Source organism: Drosophila simulans, chromosome 2L (genome assembly GCF_016746395.2).
Source record: "Drosophila simulans strain w501 chromosome 2L, Prin_Dsim_3.1, whole genome shotgun sequence".
NCBI lineage: Eukaryota > Metazoa > Arthropoda > Insecta > Diptera > Drosophilidae > Drosophila > Drosophila simulans.
The window spans coordinates 13,448,734-13,470,640 of NC_052520.2; the positions used below are offsets into that span (position 1 = coordinate 13,448,734).

Sequence of the window (21,907 nt, forward strand, 5' to 3'; positions counted from 1 at the left end):
ACCATACCAACTCCATGCCATCCCTTATTGCATAAATGCAATCAAATGTTAAAAGTATTAAGTGAAGGTAGTGTTCGGGCGCTGACAAGGAAATGAAAGTAATCAAAGGACTTTCAGGCCAGTCCTGCCTCCTCCTGAGATGGACATAAACACGTCGAAAGTCTGGTGTGGAGTGTTCTGGTCTGGTCTGGTTGGTGTGGTGTTGTGTTTCAATTTCCGGTTTTCAATTTAATTTCAATTGCGGTTATCAAATTGTTTCTCGGTTTTCGTCCTGCAATCGATTTTCAAGATTTAACAAGCAAAGGATTTTCATGTAGTTTTTATTTTTGGTAAATATCTTTTATTTAACCAATGCTGCAGTCAAATTTCATTTGCTTTGATTTTGTGAAAATCCTATTGAGATATTCTCTTATTGAAAAAGCTTAGAATCTATATTAATATTTACTTATTTCTTCTCTTTTTTACAGGTCATGAACGACTTAACGAATACATATCCCACTATGAAACACTCAACTATGATCACGAGCACATCCGAGCTAGTCACAATAGAGCGCGACGATCAGTGACCAAAGATCATTATGTACATTTAAAGTTTGCATCACATGGAAGAGACTTCCATCTTAGATTAAAACGTGATTTAAATACATTTAGCAATAAGTTAGACGTGAGTATGGCTATACAAATCATCTGGAACATACGTTCTAATGCATGTATTGTATGTTGTATTTGCAGTTTTATGATAGCAAAGGTCCCATTGATGTCTCCACGGATCATATCTATGAGGGCGAAGTGATAGGGGATCGTAATAGTTATGTATTTGGTTCCATACACAACGGGGTATTCGAGGGTAAAATTATAACGGAACGTGATGCCTATTATGTTGAACATGCCAAACATTATTTTCCCACAAATCGCACGGCGACAACAACACCACCTTCGACTTCGACGACATCCACAGCAACAGCAGCCACAAAAAGCACACAACCAACACGGCCTTTGGCCAAAAGCAACACCAGTACTACTGCCGTTAATAGTAAGACAGAAAACTTTATAAAGAAAATTGCTGAATCCACAACGACGAGCCAGCAGCTTCCAGAGTATACCGAATCGTCGTCCTCGTCGTCGACAACAACATTCCCACCCACAACAGAGTATTTCGAGGACGAAAAGGAGCGTAATGCCGAGGACGAACTTGATTTTCACTCCATTATCTACAAGGAGTCACATGTCGAGGACGCCTACGAAAATGTGCGCGAAGGTAAGTCGAAATAAGTTGCTTTTCCCACTTTTCAAAAGTAAGTTGCCTGCCGATGCAGAAATGAAAAATACCCCCCAGCACATTGTTAAATGTGATTTATTTAGCCGGCGAGCAACTCGCCGAAAAGTTCCTGACTTTATTTTGCACTCATTCATGGTTGCTTTTCGCCGTTTCGAGGATGAGGACACAAGTCAGCCTTGAAATTGTTTGATAACATTTCGTTTCTGTTTTGACACCTGAGTTATGACAAGTCGCGAGTGGCTGCTAATCATTTCGCTTGTGCTCATCTCTTCAGTTGGCTGTCAGTTTGTCAAGCCACACAATGTTGTTAAAAACTGTCTTGGGTTCGCAAGTTGTAGAGCTTAACAACTTGTTTATCCGAGCAGTGAGAAATCTGGCTGTAGAGCTTAGTTAATGTCACGGTACGAGTTTCGGTTAATGTGATTTCAAAAAACGTTATCCTTGATGTCCTTGTACATTTATTATTGTCCATAAATATACATTATACGCAGAATTAAAGAGTATACTATATTTATTACTATATAGACTAGATCAGTTCATAAAAAAGTTATGATGAAGTACCGCCGCTAGGTGGAGCTAACTTCGAGATTAAGAGATACTTTGCTAGTAGTGTCACTCGACTACAGCGTTCTCGCTCATGTTTTTTAGAATCAAAACAAAAAAAACTTTAAAGTTTTCGTTTTAATTTTAAATTTTCTGATACCTAGCATATTAAAAGAAGTCAAGTTAGCCAGCTCTAATTGAAAGGCAAAGTTTCACAAATTTCGGAACAATGTTTTTCCTGCCCAATTAGAATATGTCGACTGAAATTGAAACGAAAACTAAGTAGTCTATAGCTAGAGTTTTTCGCCGCCAATGGCGATGGAAACTTTGATCCGTCAGCTGTGCCGACAAAGAAGCGACAGAAAAACTTTCATACCGTTGAATGCGGCAAAACGGGCAACGTGCAGCAACGTTTTTCATGGTTTATGCAAAAAAGGCGAAACCCGGCGACTTCATTTTAAAAGCAAGCCACGCATGAAGCGCCGTATAAAGCGAAGAAAATAAGAGGAATATTCTCCTCCACCCGGTTCAATGGTCAATTTTTTATGCAACTCGTCGGCAACAATGGTGCAAGCAAAGAAGGTGTGCCTGCCCCCAGAATCGCACACACACTCGACACTCGAACGTACTCGTACGTAATATTGCTGCAACAATGACACTGACAATGAAAAGTTGCAACTGCGAAACTGAAAAAAAAAGCGGATGCATCGCCGTTGTTATTGTGCAGGCAGCACCACCAACTATGACGACATCAGGTTCCAGACCGGCGGTTACTTTACACACATACATACACTGAACGAAAATGTTCTGTTTCTGCTGTTTTCATTAAATATGTAGATATGTTTCAGTAGTAATTTTAGTGGGATTTCAAAAGTGATTATAACCATTATTAACAAGCAATCAATCGTTTTTAATGCATAGTATTAAAATAACTTAAATTTATAGTTTTCAAAAGCAATTATTTTGTGTTCGTGTATAGAATTGATAAAGGGTAGCATATAAATCGATTTATTTTCTGAAAGTGCAAGCAAAAATGTTCCCATAACCATGGATATAACAAAAGGCATCTGCCACGCCCATGTAAAGTTGTAGCAACAATGGAAGAAGAAGAATCTAATGCATAGCTAAACAAGTGAAATGGGAGCAATGGTGGGTATTTTGGTTGAGTTCCAGAGAGCAGCTTTGTTGGCCAACTTTTTTTTTGTATCTCCTTTTTTTTTTGACAATCTACAAGCCATTGTTGGTGCTGGCAAAAAATTGTATGCAATTTGACATTCCCAGAAAAACACACACACGTGTATGGGGAATCAACAACAACACTTGAGAAAACTATTCTCATGGGTGCATTTAGCCAAGTAGCAAGTTTATATAAATATACATACGCGTTTTGGGGTGCGGTGTAATCAGTTTAATGAGCTCACACACCAGCCACGCCCACCTGTCAGCTTATTTAGTGCTATTTAGTTTGATTGCGACTGCTGCACATTTTGATGGATGTAAAGTGCAAATTCCGAATAAAACAACCAAATTGACATTTCATTTTATTAACTTAGATCGCATTACAAGGCAATTAATTGGTTTGCATTTGCAATTACGATAATTAAAAGTGTCTCAATCAGTTTGAAATTTGTTTCGATTGCTTCTAACCACGTCCGTTAACCAAGTAAATAATATATATAATATCCTATTCTAAAGTTCACTTTATTTAGTTATTATTTTGCAGCCACTTAACTGCGTACATATGTATCTCAAACGTTTGAATGACTCAGGGCTCTATTACTACTTTTAAATGGCACACTTAAGTGCTCAAAGTTGACATGACAAGCGTGGAAAGTAAAACAGCGGTGTCAAAGGTTTTTTTTTCACATAACTGCCATTGGTCACTTAGTCGCGGGGAGCATAACATAAACTTTAATTTGTGAAAAGTGCAAAATGTTCGCCTTTGCCACTCGCCACTCGCCGTTCGCTTACTCATTTTCTATTTATGAGTTTTTGCTACCCCCCAGTTCATAGTTAACCGCATTTGTTGCCTGGTTTTTCCCCTTAAGTTTTTCCTCCCCAGCTTGTCCAACTTTATTAGCCCCGGTGGGGTGGAGGAGCAAGTGTGTCGCGAGGTGTTTATGCTTCTGAAGTTATCAGGAGTTTCTTAACCCACTGGCGACACATACACACAGCACTTTTAATGCCATTTTAGCAGCATATTAACTTTTGTAGTGGAAATGAGCAGTCGTCGACGGACCCTAGATTACATTGTTGGTGTGTACACACTCATTCATCCATTTTAAGGGGGTGGAGGCGACAAGGGGTGCGTTAAGTGCGTGTTAAAACCGACCAAGCGGCGCACGCACATTGCTTATCCGCCCCCTACGCGGCACCCCGATCTCTTCCTCCTGCCAACCCATTTATAGCCCCTAGCTGGCACACTGTCTCGCTGCTCCACTCCCGCCAACTTGCAGGCAGCCAAGTAACGAAGCGTGAGCCCGGCGACCCCAGAAGCAGCCAAGGGGTTAACATACACCGCAACACAAGTACTCAATTACACTGACAGAAATTAACCAGCATCAGATTTGTTACTCAAATTGCTATGTGAAACTAAGTAAGTTAAGAACAATGGGCAGATATCTTAAATTAAGTTTCCGTTTGAAATGTTAAATAAATTTTAAATTTCAATATACCAACTTAGATAAGAACTGGTATGAAGATAACAACTTCCGTTACTAAAACCTAAAATTTTTGCCATAATATGCTTTCTAACCACAGAGAAGAAGTAATCTTGCAAAGAAATAAATTTTGGCTTATCTCAAACTTCATTTAATCTTCAATTTTCTTTCAGTGCAACCAAGTGCAATGTGTTCTTGAATACTGCCTTAGCTGCTGTTGCCTGGAAATCACAATTTATACACAATGTTGTAATATAATTTTTGCACAGCAAAACAGAAAGCAGCTCGAGTGGCACATTGTTTGCTGGCGTCACTGTTGCTCCTTATATAGTACTCCACGACAGGATCTCCCTCACTCCCTGCAACCCCTCTTTCCATTCCCCCCACCGCATTTTCCGGTTATCCTTCGGGCTCTCGAGTGCATTGACCATGGCTGTGGGGACTTTATGTGCAGTCGCTGCAAGTGCCATAAATGCAATGCGGCTCACATTTATTTACGACTATTTGATTGCACTTGCTATAACACTATGCAAATTTATAGAAAAATGCCTCTCTAGCACAACAGCTGCCCCGCACTCGACTCACTCCTTCGTTTCGGCCAGGATGCCCATTAACTTTTGCTGAACTGCGAACTTATTGGCGCATAAATGTCAATGACACGCAGATGTTTTAAACTCGATCCATTTCGAATTGTTTAAAACAGGGCTTTGGCAAAAAAAAATGAGTAATAGTTGCGGCTGTTGAAACTTTAAATAAATTGTAATTTTTAGCTACATAGCTTTGCGCTTAATGAGTCGCTGTTGTTCTTTTATTTCTTTGATAAATGAGCAACCATTACAAAATGTGAAAGTTGGAAGGCAAAAAGTTCTATTCATTAGTTTTGCTATCATTCTTGTGCCGTTCTCAGAGGAAACGATAGCAACTTATCTTTTTAAATTTTGAAGAAATTTCGGGCAACAAAATTCCAATGTAAACTGGCACCATCGGCTGAGTAATTGAATACAATTTTATCCAGTCCTGTGCTGGATCGCGCTTGGGTATCGTGTTGCTATGAATATGTATCAGTCAACGATGCATGAAATAAGCAGCCAAAAATACATAAATACAGGACTTACGCCGCGTTTCGATAACGATGATGCCGCGGGGGCAATGTTGACGTTGGCATAACATACAATAATTTCCGGTATTTGATAGCAGCGGCAACGAAAGCCGATGGAAGGAGCCGCTTTGCACAGCAGCATGGAGTGGAGTTTGCAATTGTAAACAAACAAATTTCATGCTACGTTGCACAAGTAACTTCACCCGCCTCCCCACCCGCCTCGCCACATAGTTCTTGTGATAAGGGAGAGCGACGGATAACATTCACAAAAAAAAAAAAAGAAGAAAGAAAGTGTGCCCAAATTGACATGCGACAGTCATAGCCGGAAGTTCTATTTTCCCTCTTTTATTCCGGTTTTTGTGTATTTCTTTTCATACCCTCGGTGTGTGGGGTATTTTGGGATGTTTATATACTCACTTAGTTTATTATATTATGTATATTATATTATGTAATTTATATATCTAACTATGTATACACCATAACTTAGACCCTGGGATCGGTTGCACATATATACAGGGTATCTGATAGTCTCATAACCCAACTAGTCTAGACTCTAGCGCTTTCTACGCCGTTTTTTTTTTTTTTAACAAATCGGATTGAAATCAGACTGCAGCACAGAAGGCAACCGACGGCCATGTTAATTGGCAACGCTGCCGGCTGAAGTGGCCATGAAAGGGGCAGATGGATATTGAAATCAAATGCGTTTGAGCACAATGGCCTCGCCCTGTGATTGCGATTGTGTGCGCCAGTGGACGGAGTGGTGGAGCTGCTCCAGCGGAGTGGGTGGATGACCCCGTCCAATCTGCTGCCCACGCGGCTGCGGTTGGATGAATCCATTTTGCATGCGTGGCGACATGTGTCAACTTCTATTAAGTTACCGTTGGTCATTCAACCCGCGGTCACCGACAGAGTCGCCTGCAATTTTTCAGTCTCTGCGGTCAGCAGTTGTTTGTTAGAACGGGTGTTTGCTGCATCACAATGTTCACAGACTATCTTTTATTTTGTAGTTGCAATGTCAAGTTGCAGGTATTTTAGTGCTCTGACTCATTCTCATTTCATATTAATACAAGGTGTTTAATGCATGACTTTAACTAATCATATGAATTAAAAGCACGTACCTTACATATTCAAACAGTATTGTAAGTATGCAGCATAACTACGTTACATGCCACCATGCCATATAGTATGTAGTGATTGATAAATATTTTATTACTGCTAGTACTATGTAGTTATTGGGTTAGAATTTTCCGATGAAGAAGCCTTCCTGCAGCAAATTTGCCTCATGCCAAATTCCGATTAATAAGCCACTCCCCCCTCTTTTCTACAACATACGATCCGCTTATAATTTAACCATAATGGTGCCCCTACTCCTCAATCGGCAATGGAATGTGCAACGAACATTTCCAATCAAATACGATTTCGAGCATGCAAATCAACTAGCCAGCAATCGCAGTCGGTTTCCTGTCTATTACACTGAAAGGGCGGCAACTGAACTGGACGAGCTAATTACAAAGCAGCTCACCAGAAATGGGTCATCTGCATCGTTAGTTGCTGCTGAATCTCAATTCAAATCTGACCGCATAATTACAATGCAAAAGTCAACAAAAATCAAGTGCACACAGATACAGATACAAACGCAGATACGGATACAGATTCAGACACACTCACACACAAATTGCAATTAGAAGTGACAAATTACGAAACAGGCAACAAGAGCCGAATGTAAAAACTGTCAGATAAACATTCATATGTTTTATTTTGCAACTGTACAGAATGCATATTAAATTGTAATTATTTTCATACTTCAGAGTCGTTATGTATGAGTGCTCACATTTTGTTTAATACTTTCTTTTTTTAGCTGACATCAGAATAATTTGTACTCTGCAAACTTTTGTACTACTATCTTTTATGTTTTTTTTTTTGTCAGTTGTCTGAAAATTGTTGTTTGCCAACCGCACAACAATTGCATTTGATAGAGGAGCGAACACACACCGCTCCCCGCACCGCTGGTATGGAAATTGCGGTTAATTGAATTCACTGAACTGGGTTCACAGTCAGCTGCTACTGCCGTTGACCGCTGCCCCATGTGCGTGGCACATTGTCCCCCCTCCAGCTCCTCCTCCTCCACTCACCATCCACCACCCACCATATCGCCATATGTGAAAATTAATTGAAGTTGTGCAGTTTTATGGGGTTTCGCAGCGCTGACCAACGCAGAATGGCGGACAACAACCGGCGACAACGACAACTACCAAAAATCTCGCATGACTAACTTTTTATGCCCCACCTCATACCGCCGGCCAAAAAAGTATGTTTGATGGGGGTGGGTGTTTTACTTTTTATAAGCACGCCGAACCGTTTTTATGAGCACCACACCACGAACACCAGCACCACCTCAGAAATGACAATGTCCAGTGTACACAGTGTTTATTATTTTTACGCTTTACTTTTAATTGACATTTGTCCCAGCATAATGAATCGCTGATATGCAACATGCCAACTTTTCATATTTCATGTTTGTTCAAACTTATGCCTTGTGTTTTTGTCCTTAAACACGAACGGAGTTTTGTATTCAATGTCAGTTGAATCGAGTAAAGCTGTGCTCTTGCAAATTATATTTAAGACTTTTTGGTTTATTAAAAAACTTAAACTTGTTTAATTACCTAAATGTATTTGGCTAAGCTCTGTTAAACTAATCTTTGTTGCACAGCCCTCTTTAATATCACACTTAGTATGCACTGCATGCTGCTATGTTCAGTTCCGTGCTGCTGCCCTCGACTCATCCGCGTAGTCATCCTCCGGCACTCCGGATTTATCCATAATGTCGCTTCTGTGGAGGAGGGCCTCTGCCCCCTTTTGGCATCCGAGTCGTCAGTCTGACTCATTCTCCTCGCGATGGCTTCTTGTGATACACTTCGTTTGGTTTTGTTGCTCGTACCCCTTTTGTTTGATGTTATGCAGAGTTGTTGTTCGTGTTGCTGTTGGTGTTCAGTCTATGTGGCGTGAAAATTTAAATTAGATTTTAAAATTTAATAAATGTTTTGGGCAAATGAAAAGGTGCGATAAGCAACTCACGTCGCAACACCTTTATACCTGCCACCTGACAGCTCACCTTCAGTTTTCCGCCGGATTGCTGCGAGTGCAGTTCAGATCAGAGAGCGTGAAAACATTTCGCAACATTTAAGTCGCTTTTAATGGCTTTTTTGTCTAGCTGGGTGGTACTGGGTACCTACCTGTACCATCATCATCGCCATCATCATCATCATTGCCATCAGCATTCTATGACAGACAAACACACCAGATGAAAGTTCCCAGCCATGACATTGTGTGTTGCTCTGTCACTTCAACGGGGGGTTGGGGATATCGCTTTTATTTTTCAGCAGCTATTTTCGGGATGGGGTTGCTGCAACTAGATTGCACATTTGTGTTGCATGCCACTTTGATTGCCTTGCCGAAACGCAACATGTCTGCGAATTGGGTTGTTATTGCCGATATATCACAATGAAGCAATCTGTCATCATAATCGTCCGATATGGAAGGGGAATGATGCGGGGTATAAAATCTTGCTCTTCATCTAATGTGGTCATCAAAAACGCTGACATTTTGACGTAGAGTGCATACTATAAAGTATACAATATACGATAGTACTCTGTTTTCACACATTTTTAGCGATTAAATAAATAAATGGGTGAATAAATGTTTATTTTAGCTCTTCATAGCACTTTATATTAGACGGCAAATATTTTTCTAAAATATAGTGGGATAGAATAGAACCGAGTCTAAGCCGCATTTATTTTCGCATTGTGCAGTCATATTCAATGGGAGACGCAAACAGACTGAAAAGAAAAACAAATAAATATAAATTGACGGAAATTAGATTTATGACCATCATAATTTCTATGCCAGGCTTAGTGGGCATATCAATTTAATCTAGAAATAAAAAATAAACAAAGGATTTTTGGCAAATATCTAAATATTTGGCTCTTAAATACAAATACCATATTTAGAGGTTGCTGAAACTGAATGACTTAAGCATAAACTCCATAAATTGGTTGTTCTTGTACATATTTTGTATCAAAAGAATCTTAAGCAGTCTCTAAAAACTGAGATCCTCTTTAAATGCATTTAATTTAATAAATGTCATATATACCCTGTATATTCAGCGCTCAATAAATGCGAAGTACCAATAGCAAAACCGCATCATACGAACATATCAGGACGAAATGAAACGGTGCAACGATTTTATTGACGCGACAGAATGGGATAATCGGGAATGGATGCGGAGGTGGAGGAGATGTGCATGTTGAACAATTCAATTTACCACAAACTCGTTATTTTGGGGAATCCGGCCAGGATTCCCCCCGAATTGATCCCCTTAACCCGTAACCCCATAGCCCCATAGCCCGCACCCTGTTCGTATCCACATCGCTAGCACCTGGACCGCGGACAGGGCTCAAACCAATAATTGTAGCCGACAGGTGTGGACCCCGAGTACGGAGTACTGGATGGCTGGCTGGTTGGCTGTCTGGGTGGGTTGGGGTGCAAAATGTATTTAAAATCTGTTGGCGTCATCAACGAAATGGGGACATTTTCTGGTTTTTCGGGGTAGATGGCCAGCACTCTACGAATCTGGCAAATATTTATGCAAATGTTTGGCTGCAGTACTGTTGCCACTCTTATCCAAACTGTCCAGGTGACAGCAGCACAGCGGGGATGCGTTTGGAGTCGAGTCCGCAGGCAAAATGGGTCCAAGGTTTTGGGTGTGAGACGTTCGTGATTCTGTCCGAGAAATATTAAATTAATCGTTGCGGTTGACGTTGCACAAGATGCCATTCCTGCCGAAAGGATTCTACTTTAAAATATCGTAGATTCTCTTTAAACAAAGTTACTCTGATTGCAGAAATATTCCAGCAAATCAATCTACCATGAAATATTCCGTTTTATAGAAATTAAAAGTGTTAAAAAAGAAAAATATAGTTTTATCTTAAGGCACAAATATTTGATTTTAGATTTCAAATAAATTACGTGTAAAATGCGTATGGAAACACAAGCTGGGTAAACACAATGGCACGAAAAATGCCACCCGAAACTTTTACAATCAAGAGTTAAGCAGAAGTTTATAATATCGTGCGGCCACATGGCGTATGCGTAATGTGTCCAAATGGGGTTTACCAAGCATTACATGACTCCAGAAAGTGGGCAAGCATGTGGAATTAGGATAAATATATATATGGGCCAACATACGACTATGTGCAACATGACAAGCATCAGCTAGAGGAAGAATCTGGTTGCTTTGGCCAATGTCTTGGAGCATTATTCGTGCGGAATCTGTAGAGGACTGCCTGCAGTTGATGTCCTAGCAACAGCTGCAGTACCAGACGAAATTTAAACAATTTTAAAATTCACACACACACGTGGTGTTTACCAAGGACATTGCTCTCTGCCCAACTTCAAAATATGCATAAATCTTGTGCTGCAAATTTATATTTACATGTTGCTCGTGCTATTTAACAACATTTGGTCATCACAACCAGGCCTGGCCAGGCACATTATAGGGCTTCCTCTTCCTCTGCATTCCTCTGCACTTCAGTTGCTGCGGCTTCCTCCGAAAGTTTTGCGTTTTAACACTTTGCAACTGTCCACTGCGTTTTGGGTGGATGTTGCCGGAGTTTCGGCTACAGCTTGCTACAAGTTGTTTGTTTTATTACAAGTGCCAAATAATTTAACTGCTAAATTATTAAATTTCCCTGTGAATGGTCGCCTGTCTGAGTTGGTGTGTTCATGTGGGGGAATTTGTGTATATTTATACGTAAATATATATATTTGTAAGTTGGCTGCTCTCGTTCGTTGTGCTCGTAAATTTGTTGGTGACCAAGCGCCTTGGGAGCCCAGTGTCAGTTCAATGGGCCATTTGGGGAATCTGTTTGTTCGTACAGACATCCATAAATACGCACATGTTTGTGTTTAATTAAAATGGGCATTAGGTTGTTGGGCTAGTGCCTGCTCACACAAATATATGTAAAAATACATCATTTGATTCGGAGATGGATAAGCAAATACTGTGCAGAGTACCCCATGCTGTGATTGCATTCAATAGGCTCTAATTAACATGTTTCTCATATGCAGACTCCAACTTGTCGTAAACTCAAGGAGCGCAGCAAGGACATCGTTGGAAACCGCAACCCTTGGATAAAACGGGGCAGTCATTGAAGGGAAATCCGGGCATTGAACACTTCATTTAGCAAGTTTAAATTGAAGTGAAAATTGCGGTTGGTCGGGAACCCAACACTGCTAGCAAACTTCGAAAAAAGTTGAATGTTTATAAGAATACAACTTTCTTGTAATAATTTGTTTTTTCTCAGGCCCCAAATTTGCTATATGAAGGTGTAATTTCGTTAATGTAAGCTTAAGAATATCCGAACTAGACGTTGTTTTTTCCAGTGTAAAAGTACTACCAACCTGTAACGACAAAAGCAACATCAACCATCGATTATGGTAGGCAACCTCTCAAACCAGACTTTTAGCCAGGATAGAAAGGAAAGCTGAAATAGACGGCGTTTGTTAGTCGCCCGCTGGCTGTCATGCGGTCTTTTTTAAGTGCTTTACGGTTTATTTTCGGGACAATTTCGGGACACGGTGGACGGAATTTTCGGAGGGGTGTCAGCCACTTGATAATGACGATGACAACGACTACGACATTGGCAACTCTGTTGTCATAGGCGACTGTAACTGCTGCCAAACACACAAACGTGGCCTCTTATGTCCTGTGGCTCGAAAAACGTAGCAGCCCCTCGAGTGTTTCAATTGAATTTGAAACAAGTTTCGAATTGTTCGCATTGGCCAAAGAGCTCCCTAGTGCTATTGACTTTGTGTAATGCTGATCAGAAATCGATGGTATTAGTGTTGTGCCCGGATTATATTCTGCCTAAATGCTAAATCCTTGGTAGTAAAGAAATAGAGAGTAAATATATAAATAAATAGTTTAATCCTGCCTGTCTAGCATTTATTTTATGGAGCAACATAAGCCCTCATGAACTCAACACCTCACACAAAGTTAGCAACATGACAAAGGGCATAATGCACTTCTTAACAGTGGATTATACTTGGGGGAATCTATAGAAGACTATAACCACAGCCATAAACCACTTTTATCATGGCCCTGCACAAAGATTCTCACTCCTCAGATCGACCGTTCACCACCCGCCCAACATTACTAGCCATCCTTATTTCGCCTGCCCGACTTACTTTGCCGAATCTCCGTCTCTTCCCCTTTTGGCCAAGTGGGGCAGGAAACTCCTTTCTGCTTATCTGTCGTCTCGCTCTGGCAAAAGGCAATGCCAAAATTTCAAACCAACCGGGCAAGTAAATATTTCCAGTTTTCGGCCACAAATGCAATTGGGCTTGATGATATTTGTTGCTTCCGTTTTGGTTTGCAGTTGAGGAAATGAAGCTTATGCAGTTATTTTCTGTGCTACACTGTTGTCTTAAATTGGTAAAGGTATTTATTTATTTCACAAATATTAGCCAAGATAAATATTGGCCTTGCTTTAAGCTGACTAATTTTTGGGCTGTGCTATCTTTTCTGTTTATGCTAATACTTAAACGTATAATTTTCGCTAGAAATTGCTATTTTTTACGGTTTACAACGTTACTTTCAGCTGGCTTGGCCCAACACTCTATTTTGTCAATCACTATCAGTTAGGCCATAAGTTCCAAGTGTCGTAACCAGTTTTCTGCGGCCCCCTTCAGTCACCTGTCCCTACATTGATATAAATGTATACAAGTGTGTGTGTGTGTGTGTGTGTGTGTGTGTGTGTGTGTGTGTGTGTGTGTGTGTGTGTGTGTGTGTGTGAGTGCGTGGGCTTTCAAACATGTACAACCGAATAAGGTTCTCCATTTATTTTATGGCCAAGCTGCATGCAATGAAAATTCCCAACAATTTGGTAAGCCCACCACCATTACACCACCATTCCATTCCGCAGACCTCGTCCATATGGTGTTGGCCACATTCTCCGGATTGGGTGGTTCAATATACCCACATTTGTGCATTCTCGGATGTCTTATCAGTGCCAGCCTTAGGCACAAGCCTCCGAACATAGTTTAGTTTAAAATTCCGGGGCGTATTCCTCGTCCTCGATGCGAAATTCTCTGTGCCTGTGTACCAGGTCCTGCGTTCAATGTCAGGCAGCTGTCCTGGTCCAAGTGGTAGTTTGTGCTTTGTGTGACAAGTCGACATATTTCTCTTGGTTTTTGGACCGGGCTTGTTGATATTGCACTTTGCCTTGCATGCAAAATGCTGCCTACAAGGAGTTGAAGCAGCTGCACACCAAAGGAGCAGGTCAAAAGCCAAACAGTTGCACTGCCGAATGAACTTTTCTAATTCCATGAGCCATGAGCAGCAGAGCAACCGGGAGGAGAGCCACTAACCTACCCCAACCTGCAGGACTATCCACAGGACCAATCAGGCTGGGATCCTGTGGCTCGTTTCCATTTGCCTGGCAGGGGAAATTATTCCGTCGTTAATTAGTGCCTGATAGAGACGAGCCCATACATTTGGCTTATTTCTAGACCATTTAGAGCCAGGCATCAGTGCTCTGTCGTTTCGGAAACTTTTTCTTTTTCATTTGCCCCAAAGTCATACCAGGAACCGCCGTCACCATCGCCATCACCATCACCGCCTTCATCATCATCATCATCATTGTCATCGTCATCGTAGTCGATGTCCTTGTCATCGACCGCCTTTAGTTTGCACTTGACCACAAATTGCTTGGCTACCGTTTGCTTTTGCCTTCTAACTAAGCTTTTGTCGTTCGACTTCAACGTCCATTCGCACAGATACAAATTTTGTTTATCTTTTGCTGGCACTTGAGTTAAGTCGAGCTGAGTGCAAAGTTACGGCTGATTGGAAGTGGAGATGCGGATCCGGATGCGAAAACGAATACGAATACGAATTCGAATGCCAAGCTGAGTTCTGACAGCTGCGACAATTAGGCTTCTATCCTTCTGCCTTCGAGTCCTTTGTAATTTGAAGTCCTGCATTGAATAACTCAATTTGAGTTGATTGTGACATGTTTTCCGGCTTGCAATGGAAGTGAATACGAAATTATTTGATTATGATTGAATTTCGTAGTTTTAATTAAATAAATTGGAGCAAATCATCGTTTACTTGCATTTCAATGTTAATAATACCGAAACGTAGCAACTTTCTAACCTAATTGAAAACCATCTTTTCATATTAAGCGCACATAAATAATTTATGCCTTTCCACCACAAATCTATTGCCATTCAAAGACGCATTTACTCCAAGTCACCCAGCATATGTAGAAACCACAAAAACTCCATGCATACGTACCGTATCACTGTTTTGATCAATGTATTTAATATTAATGTGTTCTCGTGTGACTAAGACCAGATGAAGAAAAACTACGGAAATGAGAGAATCGCATTCGAGGATGGATGGGTCGTAGGGTGTAATTCATTCAAAAGAAGGCCAAAAGGCCGGGCCAGAAAAACTAATTTGTATGCGGAAGGCAGCGGGTGTCGCCAAACGGACGGACTTTCGTTCTGTTGGACGTTTTGTTTTGCTTTTCGCCATGAACGCGGCCAAAATGCGTAATCTTTTTTGCTGGCCCAACGTGGCTTTGGTTTTCCTGAGTGTGGCTTTATGCGAAAGTGCCAAAGCGCAGGTGACGACGATGACGGCGACACTTTTTGCTGGAGAAGTGTGACAACAACGGAAGGCTGTCGCCACGGCCAAAAGACATTAGTTATCCATATGGGCGGGTGGATGGTAGGTCATGGATAAGGGGCCCCCTAAGACCTATTTAGAGTCCTTGGGCGTTGAAAAGCGTTAAGATGCCAATGTATACCAATGGAATGCAAACGAAACAATGTCGGAATATAGGAATATCATGTTGCATCATGTTGTTTAAATGCACTTTTCAGTTCAAATTTGTAAATTGAATAAATGGAATGAAGTTGATCAAGTAATATGTAATCAATAAACCAACTTAAATGTATGGAAAAAGGAACAAGCTTATTAATTTGATGATGTACCCAAAGGATACTCCATTCCTCATTTTTCATAGCAATCATCGCCGAACAATTGCTCAAATTAAAACATTTTTAATTAAGGCAAACATAAAAAGCGTAACAATTGTCGGGCAAACAAATTAAGTCTAAGTTGGCGAACAAAACTCGCTGACGATGCTCATGAGAACGCATGTGGGGGCCGAAGGGCGCGGCGGGGCTGGATAAACAAAAGAAGAAATGATTAAATAAATAAACAGCAGCGGGAACGGTAACAACGTGGTAATCAAATCATTTACAAAATAAAAGCAAATTGAGAAAATTGCATGAATTGTGCTCCCGACATTTACACATCAGCAGCAGCAGAAAGCAGGGAAAATTTTTGCGATGATTTTTACTTGTTAGTGGGAAAAGCAGCGCCAACAGCAAACTCGCACATGCCACGCCCATGTAATGTACGCCCACGACTTGGGGCACAGCATTTATTGCGCCCAGATGTATGCTATATTATTTTTGTGTTTTCCGCAGCAAGCGCGCAGATTTTACATTTTTCGTCAGAGTCTCGTTTAAATGACAAATTTTTTAGGAGAGCAAATTGCCGAACCAAAATTACTTTTTATTACTTATGTTTTCCTTAAAAAATAAAATCATTTTCGCTTAAATAAGCTAAATAAAATGTATATGTCATAGAAATCTGAAATATTCGTATTGTATTTCGTTTAAAACTAGATATATTTATTGGCGCTGCTTTTATTTGTGGCACAGCTGCACATTTAATGCCTCATTCCCATTTCTATATTTTCTGCCCTTCGAGAGTATTCAACGTCTTGGTTGCAACTGTGTGAGTTTGTGAACTTTTTGTTGCCTCGAATATTTGGTGTTGCTTATTCAGTTATGTTGAATTTTTTTTTGCTTTTCGCTTTGCCTGCTCCTTATTTTGCTTTTAAAGCGTCCAAATTGTGTAAAGCGTCTGTTATGGCCTTTTTGGGGTGCTGATTCAGTTTTTGGGCCATTCTTGGGGGTGGGCTTGAATGCTCTTTGTGTGTGCCACTATGTGTATGTGTGTGTATTTATGGGGTCTTTCGCCCTCAATTTCATTTGCAATTGAATTTGGGATTATTTTTCATTTTTGCTTGCGCATCTCACACACACACACACACTCGTTCACACTGGCGCAGTAAGCAAAGGCCACAAGTGGCTTGAATGGGTCCATGGTCGTAATTGGGAGCCGAAAGTGGGTGGTGGTGGGTGGAGGTTGGGCGGTGTTAGTGGCATGAAGCAGTAAATGGGGAAGTTGGAGGCAAAAGCCCAGCTACAAAAGCCGCTTGCATGTCTGAACGTCGTTTGTCTCCGACTCAAGCTGAATTTTTCCTGCTTCTGGTCTTCTTACCACATACCCAGTAATTGAACCAATTTTGGGTAATGTGCATATGGGTTTTTAATAAACGTAAACACAATAGTTATACACTTGTTATTAGCTAATGAAAGTGTAGAGATACAAAGTTTAATAGTAAACAAAGTGGGGTCGTTGAATGAAATACTTCCAAGAAGCAATACCACTACCCACTTACAGGGTATGCTGTAGTTTTGCAACTTATCTCTCAATCCTGGCTCCTTTCTTGTGTGTAAGGCTGCCAGGACGACAAAAACCCAAGCTTGCCTGAGTCCGACTAAAGGCAACGGAAGTTGTAAAATTCATAAGTCGAGCGGGCGAGCCCGTGGCTTTTGTTCAATTGGCGCAACAAGGAAAAGGCACAAAAAGCAAAATAAAATCTTAACAAATAAAACGAAAATGCTGCGACAAAAAAAAAAAACACGAAAAACATCGAAGTAACAGTGGAAAATCTTGTACAAGTGCAAACGTCGATCTGAACTGCAGTAAAAAGATGACACAAAAGTGCACTTTCATCTCTGTGCAGAAATCTCTACGAGGCGTTGGGCGATGCGATGCAGTCAAAGCCAAAGCGAAATATGATTGAAGTGTCCTCGCGGGGGGGATGGTGGTGTGGGGGGCTAAAAGGATGTGCAGGATGCTGGAGGCTGTGCAAGGAATGTGCGACAGCAAATGAAGGCAGTGTCGAGTGCACTCAGAAATACAATAAATGCAGCTCTCTATTTTATTTCAAAAAATTATCTTTTATTTCATTTTCTCCTTTTGCACTCGACACTTTTAAATAAGAAGAATGTGAGAAGGAAGTTTTGATATAATTCTTTTAGGAAGACATGTCTCTTCTGTTAAAACGAATTTCCAATTGAAATACCACAAGCAAATTAATAAATTTCAGAAAAATATAAAATTACTATAAATTAGTTAAGGTTTAGGAAATCCAAGAATATTTATGTGTATATTAATGAGAACATTTAAGGGTCCTAAAAAAGGCTCATTAAAGAAATTAAAAATTGTAAAGATAGCTATATCTTGTATTAAATTTATGAATTTTTTGTATTTTCTCATACATAATAACCATTCAAGCAGACAGCGAGATTCTTTAGCAAATCCTGCTGATTGCTAATCCCATCCTCGTTGACTTTCTCTGCCTGTAGGAAAAGGAGTTACCGTGGAGCCCAGAAGCGTGGGGCACGAACCAGGATGAGGATGGGAAAAAAAGCAGACTTTGAGTGGCACAGAGAAATTGGAAAAATGAAATGTGCTGGAGACGCGCGCTCTATTACGCTGGCGATGGCGATGGCGACTCAACAGCTGTTGATTGAAATGGGGAAAAAAGGGGTTTGGTAGGGGGTTTGGCTTAGTGGGTGGTGTGGTGGTTCAGTTGGTGGAAGGGGTCAAAGGCTGCGACCTAGCTAGCGTGGCATAAAAACCAAAAATCAGACAACATCTTGGGGTTGGCTAGGCAACATCAGATATGTCGATTGAATGCAGCCAGAGCCTCCTTGAAAACTCATAAGAGCGGCAGCAACAATAAAAACCTCGACCTGAAAGTGCGGGGAAAAGCGAAAAGGAAATTCAAGCAGAAGGCGATGCAGCAAAATGAAATAAAAACAGGTCATTGGAGTAAGAAGCGGCATGCAACAAAATAAAACATTGCTCATGCCACAAACACACACACACACATATATATAAGTTTGTATGTAGGTTTGTATATAGTATGCAGCATGTAGACGGCAGCACACTCGAGGGGCTGCCTTTGATATGCAAATTGCATGCCACTGTGGATTTTCCGGCGCCTTCCTGAAGGAGCACGGGGCATTTACGGAAGCTGTGCCTGCTGCGGCTTTGCTGGTTTCTCGAGGGCTTACGTATTTAGTGGCTCCCTCCTATGTCTATGGCCACGACTTTGCCCGGAGAAACATTCCACCTGCATCCCGCTGCACTGGCGAAAATATCATATGAAATGCGAACAAAATCTCTGATTTTAATATCAATTTATGTGCTATTGAGTAGGAACTATAGATATGCCTTATATATTATAAAAAATATTATAAAAATAATTTTTCGATTATCCAAACTTGACATTTTTGATTAGATACATACATACTATATTATACATATTGTGTATGCCAGCTTCCTAATGTAAATGATTGGCAAGACTTCTGCCTGCTACAATAAACTAAGAATCACAATTATTAAATGCTTACTTAAGGCATTCAGTCACTAAATAATTTTTGAAACCGTTTGAGAGAAGCCTTGCTTGTTGCACTTTAATTTCGAACTTACATTTTTGAAGTGTACTGATTTTGGCGTTGGTCGCGTGCTTGGCCACGTTGCCATTCTGCACTGAAGTACGACAACGCCGCCAAAATGCTTGTAATAAAGACAAACAGTTTGGCAATGGCCAAGTAAAAAGCGAGCGCGAAGAAAACGAAGAGGAATAAGCAAATGCATAATGGTAATGGCAAACAGTAGCAACCCAGCAAACTTCATGCCGCCCCCGCTCGCTTGACACAATGGCATCAGGCAAATAAAAATTTATGGCGCCACTGAAAGCTGCAACTGCAGCAACGTCGTTTCCACTGGGAGGCGAACTGGATGGCTCAGCGAACTGGACAGCGGTCCTTGTTGTGCTGCCAGGATGAATATCCTTGGCATTCGGGTGCCAAGAAAAGAGCGTTGGCAACTAGGGGAACCTGCACCCTGTTGCCCTGTTGTTATGCCTTTCGAGTCCTGGGCGAAAGGGTCCTCCAAGGATCCTCGTGGAATGCAGAGAGGATTTTTGAGAAGCAGCCAGGCGGGTGGCATAAATGATGTTTAATGAAAAGTGCAGAGCGTCTTCGATGTTGCTACAGTTGAACTCTTTGCCGAAAAGCGTTAAAAGCAATGTACTTTCAGTCCATTAATTTTCATTAAATTGCAAATATACATAGGTAATTTTAAATGGAAAGCCCTAGGTAATTTCGTTTTAAAATAAAAACAGGCTCGCAATATAACTATTTAAAGTTTACAAAAGCTCTTTCGGTAGCATAAAACTTCGATTATAAAATCAAAGTAAATAAAATGCATTCGACTTGTTAATTGAATCGATTTCCCCAGGCTATACCCGCAAATGGACATACATTTCTGATGGAATTCCATATGACATTTAATTTTATTCATTTAGCTTAACTTACAATTCGTTTCACTGCCCCAGATATTCGGGGCCAGTTGTCGTAACTCAGAAGATTATTCTGGAAATGAATGTAAATGGCTGAGACCATAAAACTCGTGCAGCTTTTAAAAATGTGCACCACTCTGTGGTACAGTACTTTATTCCCTTTTCCGCCCTGTTGCATCCCATTCCCCCATGCGCGCTTTTTTTCGGTTTATTTAATGTTGACAATCGCGATGAGGGGGAAAAACGCCAGCGAATCGCGTGCAAAACGCGTCCTCGCATTGTGGATAAAAGGCAGCGGCAGACCGCGTTTCTCCGACTGCGCTTAAACAATAAAACAATAAATTTTCATTACCGGCTAGCGGCTATTAACAGTTTCCGCTGGCCAAGACAATGCTCCGCCAGGAGCTCCTGGCAAAGCTGTAAATATAATTGTTGATATACTTTTAAAGTGCAGCGGGCGCCAAAAAGAAAAATGCAAAAAAATTCTAGTAGAATGCCCCACCTTTGAATCGCCACAGCGATTTTTCCAAGCTTCAGTTTGTTTTTTTACTTTTCACTACAACTTTTACGTAAACATTTCACTTTGGCATTTGCATTAACATTTTGTTTTTTTTTTCGAATATCGCTTCTGCGTGGGGCTGCTTTTAATTACATTTTTGTGGCTTTCACTTGGTAGGTCATAAATAATTTTACCCATTGAATTTGGTAGCATAGGGATGCGCCAAAATGCCGAGCTGCATCAGCAAATTAACATTCCTCATTCCGACTTTAATGTCTTTTATTTCGGTTGTGTCCATTCTGGCGAACTTACTTCCCTCATTCATTCTACGCTTTTGTTCCTCTTTGCAGGTCACGTGGCCGGCTGTGGCATCACGGATGAGGTCTCTCAGTGGATGGAGAACATACAAAATTCAGCCGTCGAAGAGTTGCCGGAGCCCATGTCAAAGGACTACCAAAAGCTCCACCGGAAGCAGCTGCACAAAAAGTCCGCCCCACAGCAACAACAGCAGCCCCATCCGCCCAAGAAGTACATCAGCGGGGATGAGGACTTCAAGTATCCCCACCAAAAGTACACGAAGGAGGCTAACTTCGCCGAGGGTGCATTCTACGATCCATCGACCGGACGTCGCCTGGGCTCATCCGCCAACGTGGCCGACTGGCATCAGCTCGTCCACGAGCGCGTACGCCGGGCCACCGACAATGGTGCTGGGGATAGGGGCTCATCCGGCGGATCTGGACGCGGTCGCGAGGACAACAAGAATACCTGCTCGCTCTACATTCAAACGGATCCATTGATATGGCGTCACATACGCGAAGGCATTGCTGACGTGAGTAATCTATATCGCATGATTGTATAAGTTTGAAACTGTTTTCAGAGGGCATATCTTAAGGTTCAATATTCATTCTTATAATTTGTATTTATTTTATTATTTTGGAATATTCGCTTTAAGGTAGCAATGATTAATCAAAAGTTTACTTTGAATTTTCCGACTTGCCAGACTTTAGTATATAGCACAAAATGAAGACGTGTTGTTGACAGTCTAGGGGCACGAAAGCCAAATTAAAAAAACTGAAACAAAAAAGCACGAAAATATCATCAATTTTGCAATTTTTACGAGCCAGCAGACTTCTCATGAAAGTCAAGTGCACATAAAACAAGAGTGGTTCAAAGTTTCTGGAATGGGAATATCAGGGGCCACGTAGACACCGTAGTTGTTAAGCATTTTTGATATTACATTCCATTTTC

The 21,907-nt window shown here is 41.0% G+C and overlaps 1 protein-coding gene and 1 long non-coding RNA gene across 8 annotated transcripts in view; both read left to right on the top strand.

The window, feature by feature from the left end:
• LOC6726634 (disintegrin and metalloproteinase domain-containing protein 10) overlaps positions 1-21,907 on the top strand; it is a 96,642-nt gene that overhangs the window by 66,717 nt on the left and 8,018 nt on the right. For all 5 annotated transcript variants that reach the window (XM_039290991.2, XM_039290989.2, XM_039290988.2 and 2 more), the window contains exons 4-6: positions 468-664; positions 733-1,258; positions 21,010-21,488. In XM_039290991.2, the coding sequence (XP_039146925.1) occupies positions 468-664; positions 733-1,258; positions 21,010-21,488 (1,202 nt within the window). The remainder of the gene's footprint in view (positions 1-467; positions 665-732; positions 1,259-21,009; positions 21,489-21,907) is intronic.
• LOC27208539 lies at positions 11,418-13,319 on the top strand. 3 transcript variants are annotated; one of them, XR_006541488.1, is made up of 4 exons: positions 11,419-11,649; positions 11,708-11,891; positions 11,944-11,965; positions 12,023-13,319. It is a non-coding gene; the product is annotated as an uncharacterized LOC27208539 (long non-coding RNA). The 3 variants fall into 3 exon arrangements; XR_006541487.1 differs by having other exon boundaries at positions 11,418-11,649; positions 11,708-11,965; positions 12,023-13,318; XR_001600914.3 differs by having other exon boundaries at positions 11,436-11,649; positions 11,944-13,314.